This window comes from Notolepis coatsorum (genome assembly GCF_963971535.1).
Source record: "Notolepis coatsorum genome assembly, chromosome: 7".
Classification (NCBI taxonomy): Eukaryota; Metazoa; Chordata; class Actinopteri; order Aulopiformes; family Paralepididae; genus Notolepis; species Notolepis coatsorum.
The window spans coordinates 113,965,434-113,981,878 of NC_140171.1; the positions used below are offsets into that span (position 1 = coordinate 113,965,434).

The 16,445-nt window shown below is 42.4% G+C and overlaps 1 protein-coding gene across 1 annotated transcript in view; it reads left to right on the forward strand.

The window, feature by feature from the left end:
• LOC311231723 (keratin-like protein KRT222) overlaps positions 1 to 16,445 on the forward strand; it is an 89,743-nt gene that overhangs the window by 67,483 nt on the left and 5,815 nt on the right. Inside the window, 4 exon segments of the mRNA XM_084318348.1 lie at positions 4,811 to 4,936; positions 7,023 to 7,243; positions 10,464 to 10,678; positions 11,311 to 11,413. Coding sequence (XP_084174474.1) covers positions 4,811 to 4,936; positions 7,023 to 7,243; positions 10,464 to 10,678; positions 11,311 to 11,413 — 665 coding nt within the window.

Below are 16,445 nucleotides of genomic sequence, written 5' to 3' on the forward strand. Positions count from 1 at the left end.
TGTGTGTAGATGTGTTGTGCTCTGTGTGTAGATGTGTTGTGCTCTGTGTGTAGATGTGTTGTGCTCTCTGTGTGTAGATGTGTTGTGCTCTCTGTGTGTAGATGTGTTGTGCTCCGTGTGTAGATGTGTTGTGCTCTGTGTGTAGATGTGTTGTGCTCTCTGTGTGTAGATGTGTTGTGCTCTGTGTGTAGATGTGTTGTGCTCTGTGTGTAGATGTGTTGTGCTCTGTGTGTAGATGTGTTGTGCTCTGTGTGTAGATGTGTTGTGCTCTGTGTGTAGATGTGTTGTGCTCTCTGTGTGTAGATGTGTTGTGCTCTCTGTGTGTAGATGTGTTGTGCTCTGTGTGTAGATGTGTTGTGCTCTCTGTGTGTAGATGTGTTGTGCTCTCTGTGTGTAGATGTGTTGTGCTCTGTGTGTAGATGTGTTGTGCTCTGTGTGTAGATGTGTTGTGCTCTGTGTGTAGATGTGTTGTGCTCTGTGTGTAGATGTGTTGTGCTCTGTGTGTAGATGTGTTGTGCTCTCTGTGTGTAGATGTGTTGTGCTCTGTGTGTAGATGTGTTGTGCTCTGTATGTGTTGTGCTCTGTGTGTAGATGTGTTGTGCTCTCTGTGTGTAGATGTGTTGTGCTCTGTGTGTAGATGTGTTGTGCTCTGTGTGTAGATGTGTTGTGCTCTGTGTGTAGATGTGTTGTGCTCTGTGTGTAGATGTGTTGTGCTCTGTGTGTAGATGTGTTGTGCTCTCTGTGTGTAGATGTGTTGTGCTCTCTGTGTGTAGATGTGTTGTGCTCTGTGTGTAGATGTGTTGTGCTCTGTGTGTAGATGTGTTGTGCTCTGTGTGTAGATGTGTTGTGCTCTGTGTGTAGATGTGTTGTGCTCTGTGTGTAGATGTGTTGTGCTCTGTGTGTAGATGTGTTGTGCTCTGTGTGTAGATGTGTTGTGCTCTCTGTGTGTAGATGTGTTGTGCTCTCTGTGTGTAGATGTGTTGTGCTCTCTGTGTGTAGATGTGTTGTGCTCTGTGTGTAGATGTGTTGTGCTCTCTGTGTGTAGATGTGTTGTGCTCTGTGTGTAGATGTGTTGTGCTCTGTGTGTAGATGTGTTGTGCTCTGTGTGTAGATGTGTTGTGCTCTCTGTGTGTAGATGTGTTGTGCTCTCTGTGTGTACATGCGGCTTTGTCAGTTAGGTGTCCAACATTCATACCTACTGGCACATTGTCACCTGCACCTGGTTGTCCCCTGACTGTGTGCCAGTGGGTATGAATGTTCGCCCACAGGGTTTACGAGCGTGCCTGTGTGTGTGAGGAGAGAGAGGGAGGGATGAGGAGAGTGGTGATGAGAGAGAGGGAGGGATGAGGAGTGTGTGTGTGTGTGTGCGTGTGTGTGTGTGTGTGCGCGCGTGTGTGTGTGTGGTTGTAGATGTATTTCTATACTTGATAGGCCCCAAAATGTCCTTTCCTTTGAGGATATTATAGGCTGTGAGAACATTTAAGTCCCACTCCTTGCAGGGGAAATAGATTTCTGGGTTAGGATGGTCCATCCAGCCAACCCCAGATTATCGCTCATATCCAGAATCATACTCATAGAACTACATAGTTGTCCTAAAACCATTAAAGCAAGTCACGGAGCTGTTCTGTTTGCTCTCTGCAGTATAATTCATCATTGTGATGAACACAGCATTGTACTTTTTAGGAGCATCGCTGTCATGTCATAAACTGGTACTGGGACAAACTACAACATCATGTTCATCACAATGATGAATTATACTGACTAAACCAAACAGTACAGCTCTGTGACTTGTTTAATAATCTGCTGTTGGCTGGATGGACCATTTGTAAGTAGAAGAAATGCATTGTTGGTTTTGGTCTTGTTGACAATATGAATAATGCTGTGTGTGTGTGTGTGTGTGTGTGTGTGTGTGTGTGTGTGTGTGTGTGTGTGTGTGTGTGTGTGTGTGTGTGTGTGTGTGTGTGTGTGTGTGTGTGTGTGTGTGTGCGCGTGTGCGTGCGTGCGTGCGTGCGTGTGTGTGTGACATTTTTCCTGGATTTAATAAACACTTTGCAGTTGCTAGGAACCTGTTTGATAGAGAATACATGATCCTGTTAACTCAATGTTGATATAGACACTGATTGTGTGAGTTCCGTGGATCACACCGCTCAATTCTACTTTAGTCCCTTTTCACACGATGTAGTATTAGACACTCTCCAATCCATTGATCCCAGGACCTCTTTTTTTTCAAAAACTGGCTGCTCCTTTCATTACAGAGCAATTGACGCATATTTGTTTATCTTTCTATCTCAACAGGAAGATTTCCTAGTGTCTGGAAATCTGCCCATGTGATCCTGTTACATAAAGGGGGTCCTAGAGATGATTTAAATAACTGCCGTCCTATCTCCAAGTTACCTTGCTTAGCGAAGGTCTTTGTCCTTTCTCTCAAATCACTCTACTACCCACACCAATCCCTGTTCAGAGCCAATCATAGCACATTATCAGCCATCTCTTTGTCTCTCTCTATTATGTTACTAATGACATAATATGGACTTTAGACAAGAAGAAACACTGTGCTGCCCTCTTTATTGATCTGTCAAAAGCTTTTGATACTGTCGATCACCATTTACTCTGAAAAAGATTAGCTACTATTGGTTTGGATAGAAATGCATGTGATTGGTTCCAAGATTATCTATCAGGGAGACGTCAGTGTGTAAAGTCGGGTTATGCCCAATCATTATTTTTATCAATAACTAAAGGTGTGCCACAGGGTTAAATTCTCGGTTCTGTCCTCTTCACTATTTATATATATGAGATTGGTGCACATGTCACATGACCAGAAACATCAGTGGCCAATCAGATTCGCAAAACGCACAAAACGGTTGGTATTAGAATATAGGCTTCCTGGTCGCTGCGCACCTACCCCCTACAGTCGGTCTGGGAGAGTGGAGACTATCACATGTTTCCTCCGACACATGTGTAGCCAATCAACCGCTTCTTTTCACCTGGCAGCACGGACTCTCACTGAGAGGGTGTAACGTGTGGAAGGATCACACTACCCCCCTTAGATCCTTTCCTCGCTGAGCAGGCGCCCCGACCGAACTGTAGGAGTCGCTGTTTACAACGACCTTAGTATGACGGCCGGCCAAACCGGAAGCAACACAGAGAGCTGGGCTCGATACCAGTATCTCCTGCGTTGGTGGCGAGCGCCTTGCCCACTGCGCCACCCAGCCGCCTTTGTCAAGCCCATTTGTATGCAGATGATACTGTTGTGTATTGTATTGCTGACTCTGTACAATTGGCCATTGAGAACTTACAACTTTCCTTTATTACCCTCCAGGAAGCTCGTATTAAACTTAAATTGGTTCTTAACTCATTCACCGCCAGGGGGCTCTCGCCATCTCTGCTCTAGTCTAACCCCAAAAATCCGATTGTTAGAAAAAGCCTTGTTTGTGACTGGTACAGTAAGCCACTGTGATCATTACATAAACATGTTTCACGTTCAGTAAAATAGACATAGGGGGTCCTTACCTTAGCCATAAAGTAATCCAAAAAGAATAATTCAATTGATCCCATCGGCGATCGCAATTACAAGTTTATAGGTAATTACACATGTTTACGGGACACTATAGGTTTTGAGGCGATCAGATCTGCTAGCGATTGCTTTGGAAGAGCTCCTCCCCCACAGAGCGAGCCTCGATGCCTTGGTGCATTCATTGGCAATCCTGCTGCCTTTCTATCCGAGTTCAAAAGGTAGATGATACTGCCATCTGGTGAGATTCGATCGGCATTGCAATTCCAGCGTATGTGGCTGTGCCACAGTGATTCAGAGAGCTCCGGCAGAGTCTGTAGAGCGGGGATCAAAGGAAAAATATCAAACGATCTAATAACAAGTATACTCGTTATTGGCGGGGAATGAGTTAATGCTAGTAAAACTAAATTGATGCTGTTTTCTAGAGCCAAAAACATTGAATATGATGGTTTACACATATCTACCGTAAGTGGTAGTCATTGAATATAAATATCTTGGTGTGGCTCGATGAGAATTAAACATTTAAATTCCATGTTGACAACCTTGCCTCCAAGTTGCGACAGAAAATGTGCTTCCTATACAGAAACAGAAAGGGCTTTCCTTTGATTAGTAGGAAGAGAGTTGTCGAAGCAGATTTCTGTCCTGGACTATGGTGATGTAAGTTATAGGCGGCTGCGGCCTCGGCCCTTAAATCCTTGGACTCTGTTTATCACTCTGCTCTCAGAGTCATTACTAATGATAGATACGACACTCATCACTGTGTCCTTTATGAGAAGGTTGGTTGGTCCTCGCTGATGGAGAGGCGCAACAAACACTGGTATTTGTACATTTTTAAGGCCCTTATTGATAAGCTACCTCCTTATACTACATCATTATTGGAATGGAATTTTTTATCCTATGGAACCCGTTCTAGTGACTGGCTGGTCCCCTGAGTTTACTCTGAACAGGGTACATCTGCATTTTACTATGATGCCTCTAGCTCATGAAATTAACTCCCAACAGTCCTTGAGGCTTGATATTCTCCCCTCTGTTGCAAAGTTTAAAATCTTGATCTCCAACCTTGGTCAATCAAGTTGTACATGTTTTAATTGATTGTTATCCTTACTTGTCTAATTGTTACAGTATGATTGTAAGCCTTGTGGTTTTATATGCCTTTTTTTACTTAACGCTGTGTGTTTGGTTAACTCTGTATGTACACTGGACGTGACTGTGAATGAGGGACACCTCAGTGGCCTTTTGAGTATAAATAAAGGTTTTAAATTAAATGAAAAAGTATGTGTGTGTGTGTCTGATTTGCAGGAGGAGGCAGCCTGGGCCCAGGTGAGCCTCGGTGGGGCAGCTCTGAGGGAGGCACGGGCGGAGCTCCATGAAGCCAGGAAACAGTGGCACTCCCTGCAGGTGGAGATCGAGACCCTACATGCCCTGGTAAGAACAATATACAGTACGTACGCACGCACGCTCCCCGCTGGACAATGGCCAGGGGCATTTATTTAAGTAAAACAGAAAATGAAGCAAAACAACAAAATCATACCGGCTCCCATTGCAGCACCTAACTGCCTTTACTGTAGTCCAGTCCCTAACCAGGCCGGGCTGCTGTCCGGCTTACCGGGGGTAAACTCACGGTTGCAGATGTCTCCCAACAGCTCTCTCACTCTCCATTCCAAGACACACTCTGAGGCTCTTTGTCTGTCCTCTTTGAGAGGCACGCTGATTGCTGATTGAGAGACAGCTGTGGGTGTGGGTCTGCATGTGTGAAGCTGTCAGTCCTCCTCTTCTCTCCATTGGGAGGAGCCAACAGGCAGGAACATAGAAGCCATCAATCACCATTCCCCTCAGCCCCTTACAATACATACATACAATACATACATACATACATACATACATACATACATACATACATACATACATACATACATACATACATACATACATACATACATACATACATACATACATACATACATACATACATACATACATACATACATACACTACATACATACATACATACATACATACATACATACATACATACATACATACATACATACATACATACATACATACATACATACAACACTACATACATACATACATACATACATACATACATACATACATACATACATACATACATACATACATACATACATACATACATACATACATACATACATACATACATACATACATGCATACATGCATACATACATACATACATACATACATACATACATACATACATACATACATACATACATACATACATACATACATACATACATACATATATACATACAATACATACATACAATACGTACATACATACATACATACATACATACATACATACATACATACATACATACATACATACATACATAAATACATACATACATACATACATACATACATACATACATACATACATACATACATACATACATACATACATACATACATACATACATACATACATACATACATACACACAAACACAGACACATACAAACACACACACATGTTTGTTTATGTGAAATATGGGGACATTACATAGACTTACATGCATTGTGTAACTAACCCTAACCTTATCCCTAACCATAACCACACACACACACACACACACACACACACACACACACACACACACACACACACACACACACACACACACACACACACACACACACACACACACACACACACACACACACACACACACACACACACACACACACACACACACACACACACACAGGGGCAATTCACCCAAAATATATATATATTTTTTTTAAATGTCAACAACGTATTTACCCATCTATCCACCCAGATCGTTCCGGTGCAGTTCGCCTAGTTTTGGAGCTATCTGCCATAGTGATGTCTGCCGTCACTCCAGTACAATGCTCAAAGCAGCAACAAAATACATTTTCAAAACACAACCGCAATGTCCCTTTCCATGAAACCATGACCCATTTACTTACCTTGTTGTGAGCAATTTCATGCAGGAACTATTTTCTACCGAACTGCACCCCCATTAATTATTATTAGGGGGTGGGGGGTAGTTCCTGGAAAGGAAGTGGACCTGAGGGTGTCTATCCAAAAAGTATCCTGTCAACGGTCCTTTCCAGGCAGTAAATTAGGAAATGTTCCCCCTTTTTCTAACTTCTTCTAGACTGTTTTATAAGGAACACTGTGTTGCTACACTATACTGTTATGCCATGTTATTTCGTTTTTTTGCACTGCATGCTGCCTTATGGGTCTTTTTATATCACCATTACAGCCTACCGTCCTCTCAGTACTGCATGTATTGCTTATTATTGTTGTCATAATGATGTGCTTTGACCTCTTTTTTTACCAGGTATTTTTTTAATGGTCATCCATGAGTATATCTCGAGTGCTATTGACTTAGTTCATTCCCTTTCCCCCGTATTTTCTCTTAACCTTCTGTAGTGTGGTAGTGAAAGGGTTAAACGTCTGTTGTCCTCTCCATTTGATTCCCTGTCTTCTCCAGGAGAAAGGACTGGAGAACTCGCTGCAGAGCACCCAGCACCAGTACTCCAGCCAGCTGCAGGACCTGTCCCAGGTGGTCTCCCGGCTGGAGGGCGAGCTGGACCAGGTGAGGGATGGCCTGGCCACCCAGCGAGAGCGCCACGGCCAGCTGCTCAACACCAAGATGAGGCTGGAGCGCGAGATCGCCACCTACAGGCGCCTGCTGGAGCGCGAAGAGGGCAGGTGAGGGAATTGACCGGTCTCAAGCTCCGCCCTCTTTTCTTGATCCTCCAATCCCAACTGTTGCTTCCCTCGGAACAAGCAATAGGGATAGGGCTCATCTGATCATTACTTGATACAAGATTGTAATATTTCCAATAACCCCTTGAAAATCCTACCTGGGAATAAAGCCTTAGACTATAACATTTTGGAAAGCAATTGGAAAGGGTTGGAGAACATTCAGTGAACACTTTAAAACCTGCACTAGGGAACATGTTCATGAAAGGTATGTCACTTCTTTAGCAAGATTAATCACAGAGTTGGGCCGTGTTGATCTGAACAAGAGTAAACCCTCCCAACAGTAATGCATGAAATGCAGTGAAATTGGTCATACAAGCTCTCTGTATACAGTATATGCACCATACAGACAGTTTCTAAGGTTATCACCAAGCACACACATGTGAATGAATAGGACCCTTATTCACTCAACTATTCACCAACAATTTAATCCAAGAGTTCAAAGGATAAATGTAGCTTAAAACGATATCTCAGAATTCTCCTTTTTATTTCATGATCAAAGCAATAGATGTTATGGCATTTTCCCTAAGGAGAAAGAATGAACATCATAGCTTAACTGAAAATAATCACACGCTGAGACAGATTCTGGTAAGCTTTTGGCAAGCACCTATCCAAAATAGTAACAATGAAACTACCAGTCATATTCCCCCAGGGAATGAGTGTGGTGGATTTACATGTATTTATTACATTGATTGAACCACAAAACAATCTGTCAGCTTTTTCAAAAACAGTTATTGAAAACAATGGACATCTGTGACACCATTCTTAATACGATACGATACAATTACCATCCTCCACACACACCTACCTACCTAGCATAAATCTAGCACAATTTACCTTTCACTAGAAGTAATGTGGCTAGGCTTACATAACCCGACTTATACCCTTTGCTCAATGGAAAATCCACGCACAGACCTGGTAGCACTTCTAATGTTACGTCCCCAAATTATTCCATACTAGCTGGCTGCCAACACAGGCTAACTTGCACACATCCTCTGCAAACAAAACACACAGAAGAACCGCCATGAAGTAAAGATAATGTGTTGCAACAGCGCTGTCGCAAAACACCCCTAACTCGTCGGTGCAAATGTAGAAGGGGCCCTTTAAAATATATATATATTCTCCAGGAATCAATGGCTTGCAAACCTTCAAATACCTCACTAATATAAAGGGCTGAAAGGTAAATTGAGAAACATGACTCAATGTGCAAACACAACCATCATTAATAAGTGTGTTCAAATCAATGCCCAGCATCAGCAAAAGTATTGTTGAAAGCTAGGCAAACCTCTTCTCACGGATGATGTGCTTTTATTTCTAATTTGTCTAAAATATGCTCAATGGATCTGGCAAGTGACCAGGCTCTGTTCTTTCCTTGAATAAAGCTGCTAATTCAGCTGAAAACCAGGGAGTTACTTGTATTCTAAGATGTTTTGAACGGTGCGTGTTAGTCAATGACAGTGGAAAAAGTCCAGTGCCAATTTAACATCTGGGATTTGAGATGTATAGTGTAGGGTGTAGGCTAAGTCATGTTTAGACAGTTCATGATTATTGTCAAGGAGGAATGATTTCAGTCATCTGTTCTACAAAGTACTGAAGCTGCTCCATAGACAGTGGGAAGGGATTGGGATGAAACACAGAGAGCACCCAGAGGAATAACCTGATTAAATGGGTACGTTTTCAGTTTCAGACCTGAGAACACTGTGTAGATAAAGCTCACTTGGACATAAAAACTCAAACATTCTGCAGGTCTGCAAAATCAACGTGGCAGCTCCACTTTATGCCTGATGGCATCACAGATACTTCTCTGTTTTCTGTTCTCTCTCTCTCAAAACAAGATTACATGCTGGGTCCAGCTGTATTAGACAAGCCACATTTGCAACATCTACATCTATTTGAATTTAGTTTATATCCCATTGTATTTTATTCCACCTTTTTATTTTACAGTTGTACAGCCCTGGCCTATCTGTATTTCATAATTATATTCTATTCTATTGTGCTTCTATTTTAACTTAGTTCATATTCCATTTTATTTTATTCCACCTTGTTATCTTATTATCTGTCCGTTATTGTCTGTCCGTTAATGTCGCACCGAAAACGACCAAATCAAATTCCTTATTATGTGAAAGATACTTCTCTGTTTTCTTTTCTCTCTCTCAAAACAAGATTACATGGTCCAGCTGTATTAGACAAGCCTAGTCTTGTTTTTACTTGCTTTAGAAGTGAAATACTAGGGCGCCCCAGTGGTGAACCACATAGCGCACTCAGCCGCGACACGGCCGACCCGGGTTCGATACCCGAACCAGTTGTTATTTGCCGAATGTCTTCCCCCCACTCTGTCTCCCATTCCTCCTCTATCTCTATCTACTGGACTGCCCAGTAGAAATAAAGCGATAAAACGCCAAAAAATAAATCTTTAGAAGTGAAATACTAATACTGTGCCTACTTGTGTCGATTTAAGTCACAGCTGTAGAAGTTGAGTTTCAGGTGCAGTGTTGTGGTTTATAAAGACGCTGACGTCCCCGTGGTTAACGGGTCGAGTGCAGCGCTGCTGTCAGACAGCGATTCCACAGTTGAAGGACATTCGCAGGCAGAGGAGTGTCTTGCCCTGGAATGAAGTGTAGCCTGGACAGCAGCACTTGCAGGCTCTGCCCGCCCGGCCGAGGGTATATTTTGCATTGCTACAACAAAGGAATACGCACGCACGCACGCACACACACACACACACACACACACACACACACACACACACACACACACACACACACACACACACACACACAGGGCGACAGTGGCTCGGGAGGTAGAGCAGTTGTCTGGCAATCCGGAGGTACCCGGTTCCATTCTCACTCCACCCGGGCAGCTTGTCGAAGTGTCCTTGAGCAAGACACTTAACCCCTAACTGCTCCCGATGAGCAGGTTGGCACCTTGCATGGTTGCCTCCGCCGTTGGTGTGTGATTGTGTGAGTGAATGGGTAAGATGTGAGGAACAAATTGTAAAGCGCTTTGGATAAAAGCGCTATATAAATGCAGCCATTTACCATTTACACACACACACATGCACGCTCACAAATGCCCACACAGACACACACACATTTTATGTACTGTATTACTGTAATTGTGAGGACTTCTATTGAGTTGCATTGACATCATCCATGGTCCATCTCAGGCACATGGGCCGTAACGGCCAGCTGATGAGTCTGCAGCCCTGGAGGAGTCCTGTGGTGGAGCCTGGGCTGGAGAACGGCTTCAGTGACCCTACCGTGACCCCGGACGAGCCCAAGTCTGAGCCCCTGCCCGAGATCCCCCCCCTCGACCCTGCAGACACCGGACTGAAGAAGAGCTTCATACTGCGCAGACAGCAGAGCCTGATCATACTCACTGGTAAGACTCCCTCGGAGAACATACAGTACGGGAATTCTTACTTGCACTTACAATGGGCGACATTCCCCTTTGTGCACAGTTGTATAGCCCTGGCCTATTTTTATTTTATAATTCTATTCTATTCTATTGTGCTTCTAAATCAAATCAAATACAATTTATTTGTATAGCCCCGAAAAATAAATGTACAGGTCAAGAAGAAACATCACAATAGATCCAGAACACCATAAAATCCATATTTGCAACATCTACGTCTATTTGAATTTAGTTTATATCCCATTGTATTTTATTCCACCTCTTTATTTTACAGTTGTACAGCCCTGGCCTATCTGTATTTCATAATTATATTATATTCTATTGTGCTTCTATTTTAACTTAGTTCATATTCCATTTTATTTGATTCCACCTTGTTATCTTATTATCTGTCCGTTATTGTCTGTCCGTTAATGTCGCACCGAAAACGACCGAATCAAATTCCTTATTATGTGAAAGCTACTTGGCGATAAAGACCTTTCTGATTCTGATTCTGATTAACCCGACCAGGTGGCTAACAGACTTGAACAGACTCACCATGCAGGCCCACAGCCGGGATTCACCTGCATTTGCCTGGTTGGTAATAAATGTTTTCTGCGCAGAGCCAGAGGAGGACATGGAGTCGAGGATCTCCACGGTGAAGACCCAGGAGATTCTTCAGGGCAAGGTGGTGCAGGAGAGTGCAGAGGGCCATGGCACAGTGGAGTACGTATTGATCCTTTTAGCCTCTATTGACCTGATGTCAGCCCCTCTGGTTAAACGTGAAATGTAGTCATTTTCTAGTGACAAAAGCCAATAACAACAGTTCAGGAGGTCATCTGTTTCATTGAACTCCCATCACCCCAATTTTGTCCTTCTGCCAATTACCTTTCTGGTTGTTGCGCTGCCCTATACAAAATGGTAAATGGCTGCATTTATATAGCCCTTTTATCCAAATCCTTTAATCACATTTTACCCATTCACTCACACATTCACACACTGACGGCGGAGGCAACCATGCAAGGTGCCAACCTGCTCATTAGGAGCACTTAGGGGTTAAGTGTCTTGCTCAAGGACACTTTGACACACTGCCCGGGAGGAGCTGGAATCGAACCAGGAACCTCCGGATTACCAGACAACTGCTCTACCTCCCGAGCCACTGTTGCCCCCACTGTCCTACTGTCAGTCTGGGGAGGGTGTAGACTACCATCTAGGGACCTCAAAACCTACTCTAGCGAGGCCTTTAACCAAGAACTGGAGAGCATGGACTGTCAGATGAGCTCAGTGGTACACTGGTTGAAGAAACATGGCTTGGATTCAAAACCAAATTCACAACAATACTTAACAACATGGCACCCCTAAGAACCACCAGGGTTAAAAATCGCACTGAGCCATGGATGCACACTGAAATTCTGACCGCTATGAAAACCAGAGACAAAAAATGCTCTGAACTTCATAAAAGTCAGACAAAGCTTACCAAAAGCTCAAACAGTGAACTCCAAGCCCACGTGGTTGAACAAAAAATTCAAAGAAACAGACTAAGAAATTACGTAAACACCATGATCAAAACAAACCCTGCGAACTTTGGAAATTACTCAACAACCAACTAGGCTGCAGCAAAAAAGTAAAAACCAAATTTACAAACATAAACATAAAGACAGAAAACACGCTCATCACAGACAAACTGTGAGGGTTCGGTGTGGGAATAGGTGTGGAGACCCCAAGTGCAGAACACGAGCAGAGAGAGTAGAGGCAGAGACGACGGGATGAAGATGAAGGGCTTTTACTTTGAAGTTTGCAAGCAACAATGATACGTTACAAACGGTAGCAAACAAAAACGAACTGTAAAAGCCGGAAAACAATACTCAGCAGTGCTGGCAAAAGTGGACTCAGAAAGGAACGGACTCACGGGGAATACAGGAGTGAAAAGAGTGAGTGACCGAACACAAGGTTGCAAAACAACACAATGACAAAACAATGGCGCGACAATGAATGTGAGAGAACGGGCACTCGGGCAGGTACAAATACTGCCCGTGATTGCTAATGAGCGCCAGCTGGTTTAAGACCAGGCATGGCCAAGACTGGTGAACACAAAGCATTAGCAAAAGAAAACTCACATAAAAAATAAAGGCATGTGTAAAGGGATTATCTAAATGGAAAACATATGTAAAGAAACAACCCTTAAAGGAAACATACCGTAATTCCTCTAATAGTAACCCCGGCTTGTATTTGTTTCAACTGTAGCGGATACCAGGCTTGTATTAGGAGGAGGCCTGTATAAGAGAGAGGCCTATATATATTCAAACCGATCATAATGAATAAATCAACATTTTGTGTCAGTTTGAACCCAGTAAAATGTACTGGGTTCATTTATTGAAACCAAGTACTGTATGAAATACGGTAGTAAACAGTGCAATTACAGGTGGTCAAAAAACGTTAAATAAAGTAAAATAGTGCAATCACAATACTGGTATAATAATAATAATAATAATAATAATAATAATAATAATAATAATAATAATAATAATAATAATAATAATAATAATAATAATAATAATAATAATAATAATAATAATAATAATAATAATAATAATAATAATAATAATAATAATAATAATAATAATAATAATAATAATAATAATAATAATAATAATAATAATAATAATAATAATAATAATAATAATAACTTCGTTTTATACAATTCTGAGGTAGGCTTACTCTCTTGGTAAACATTAACACCATACCATTATATGGTATTTACTGCACAGCCAGGCCAGCATATAACAACAATAACTAAATATACCCGGCTTGTATTAGGAGGCCGGCTTATAATTGCTTAGCTCAACAGCGCACCCGGTCATTAATAGAGACCCGGTTTTTAATTGAATACCGGTTACTATTAGAGGAATTACGGTATGTAAAGAAATTAACACCTACAGAAAACATATGTAAAGAGATGAACCTTTAAAGGAAACATATGAAAAGATAAACCTTTTAAACACAAGCTAAAACGGGGAAACACAACATGAATAGAGGGAGCACAGTATTAATATTATCCAGCAAACCTAGGAGGTTCAGTATCTGGAGTTGCTGCTGCGTTTGGCCACCAGAGGGCGGCAGAAAACCACTGTTCATATTGTTCAGGTAGGGTCCCTGGATGGGACGCGTGAATATTAAAGGCAACCAACTTGTGTTCAGCGTTTCTCTGATTGGCCACACGGCCACGTGACCGCCCTAGCATACGCCCTTATCCGCGCTGAGAGGCGCGGCAGACGCGGCATGCTTTTCTGCTGCCAGTAAGAAGACCATTGTACAATAATCCACAATTATGTCTGTATTTGATTATGGTGAAATTATGTACATGCATGCCTCTCCCTCTGAAAGCCCATCCACGCTGTGTATCATAGAGCACTGGGTTTTATCACTGGAGATACATTTCTCACTCACCATTGTATTTTATATGAAAATAATTGTAAGTAGGTGAATTCTACACATCTGACAACACCATCTGACAAGTTTCAAGTTTCAAGTTTCTTTAATAGTTGTCATACAGAAGTACAGAATACTTTCATACAAAATGCTTCTTACTGTTACGCTCCAGAGACTGTGCTAGACAAGATAGTATCAAATAACATAGTATAGCATGTAAATTAGAAGTAGAAAATGAGGTCACAGTGTTCAGTATAGACATATGTACAATGTTCGATGCAGAATAGACGTAACTGAGTTACCATATAATATACAATACTATGCAGTGTACTAATGTACAATACTATATAGTGCAAAGCAGAAATGGGATGAGGTACAATTTAGGTACAATTTACAGTAAGGTGTATATCATAATGATGTGTTTTCTATATTATATCCACAATCATTCATCTAAAAAATTGTATGGGCGTAAATACATGTTAAGATATTCAAAATCGTCACAGCAGTATAGTTTGTTTATACTTCAGAAGTGATGTACAGTGACGAGTGAATCTGGTAGTTGGTTGTTAAAAACGCGAAATAACATAATAACGTTACAGCGTACAGTTTCTAGTTCAGTCAGCAGCCTCCACTGATGTTATGACGTTACGAAATAACATTATACATTATGCTCCACGCTTCAATTATACATTATGCTCAGCGCTTCATTCATTCATTTCATAATCAGTCAGCAGCCTGCGTCCTCCACTGATGTTATGACGTTACAAACGCCGCGAAATAACATTATACATTATGCTCCGTGCTTCATTAATTAATTTCATAATCAGTCAGCAGCCTGCGTCCTCCACTGATGCAGCCTCCACTGATGGATTTCATTTTGCCGCTTCCTCCACTGATGGATTTCATTTGGGACCGCGTGGGGCCGCTGCCGCTTGCCTGCCGCGTTGGATGTGGCCAAATACCTAAACATATTCTTTACAAATGTGACGGATCATACTGGTCTGCGTTGTGTTTGATGTTAAATGTTAAATGAGAATGTCCCGAGGGGGAGTCGAACAGGGGGCTCCCGCGTCCGCGGGCGACAACACAGACTGCTGCACTAAGAAGTGGATCCACTCCTAACTACCGTACCTATGCATCTATTAACCCTGTTATGGGGAAGTGAGTTTAATTTACCAGCCCGCACTGCCACAGTCACTCGTCAACACACCTGTTTCAGTGACTGTGGACATACCCACGGACTTCCCCGTTACACAAACATAGCCACAACACTGGTTAATAAACTACCCTCCCACTCAGGGCATTATGAGGTAGAACACATAGTAACATACTACAAAAACCTAGGGGTCCGCAAAGACGACTTCAAACTGGAAATGGTAACAACAGATGAGGTACTCAAAAAAAACTGAGCACCCTTCAACCTAACAAGGCCACTGGCCATGACAACATCCCCTCCAAATTCCTTAGAGACTCAGCAGCCGCCATCACCCCAGTCATCACACACATAATAAACCTCTCCATAAAACAGGGACACGTCCCCAAGGACTTCAAAATTGCGAGAGTGACCCCCCTGCACAAAAAGGGCAGCAAATTAGACCCAGGCAACTACCGCCCTATTTCCGTTTCTATTCTTACCTCCATCTCAAAAGTCATGGAAAAAATAGCCTACGAACAGGTCGAAAAGTACCTAGCGGGAAAAAAATCGAATCTACGAATTCCAATCTGGCTTCAGAACATCCCACTCCACTGACACATGCCTTCTCTATTTGAACGACCACATAAAACAGGAGGTGGACGCGGGCAAATACTGCGGCATGGTCATGCTGGACCTACAAAAGGCCTTCGACACTGTCAATCACTCCATTCTGATTGACAAGCTAAAAGCAATTGGTTTTACTTTTGATAGTCTATCAGTGAGCTGGATGCAATCCTACCTTGAGGGGAGAGAACAGATGGTGGAGGTAAATGGTACTCTATCCACCCCCCCTCACAGTGAGCTGTGGTGTTCCACAAGGAAGCATACTAGGACCGCTACTGTTCCTAATTTATGCAAATGACATGTCGTCAGCTTGTGACTGCAACTTGTTCTTGTTCGTGGACGACTCAGCCCTGCTGGTCTCTGACAAGAACAAGTTACAGGTTGAAAAAACCCTCAGCTCAGAACTCGGCAGAATCTGCACCTGGCTCGCTGATAACAAACTATCATTACACCTGGGTAAAACAGAGTCCATTCTCTTCGGATCAAATAACAAACTCAGCAAGACCGGCGGCTTCTCAGTTACAGTGGGTGACAATATTGTCACAAGGAAAGATGAAATTACATACCTAG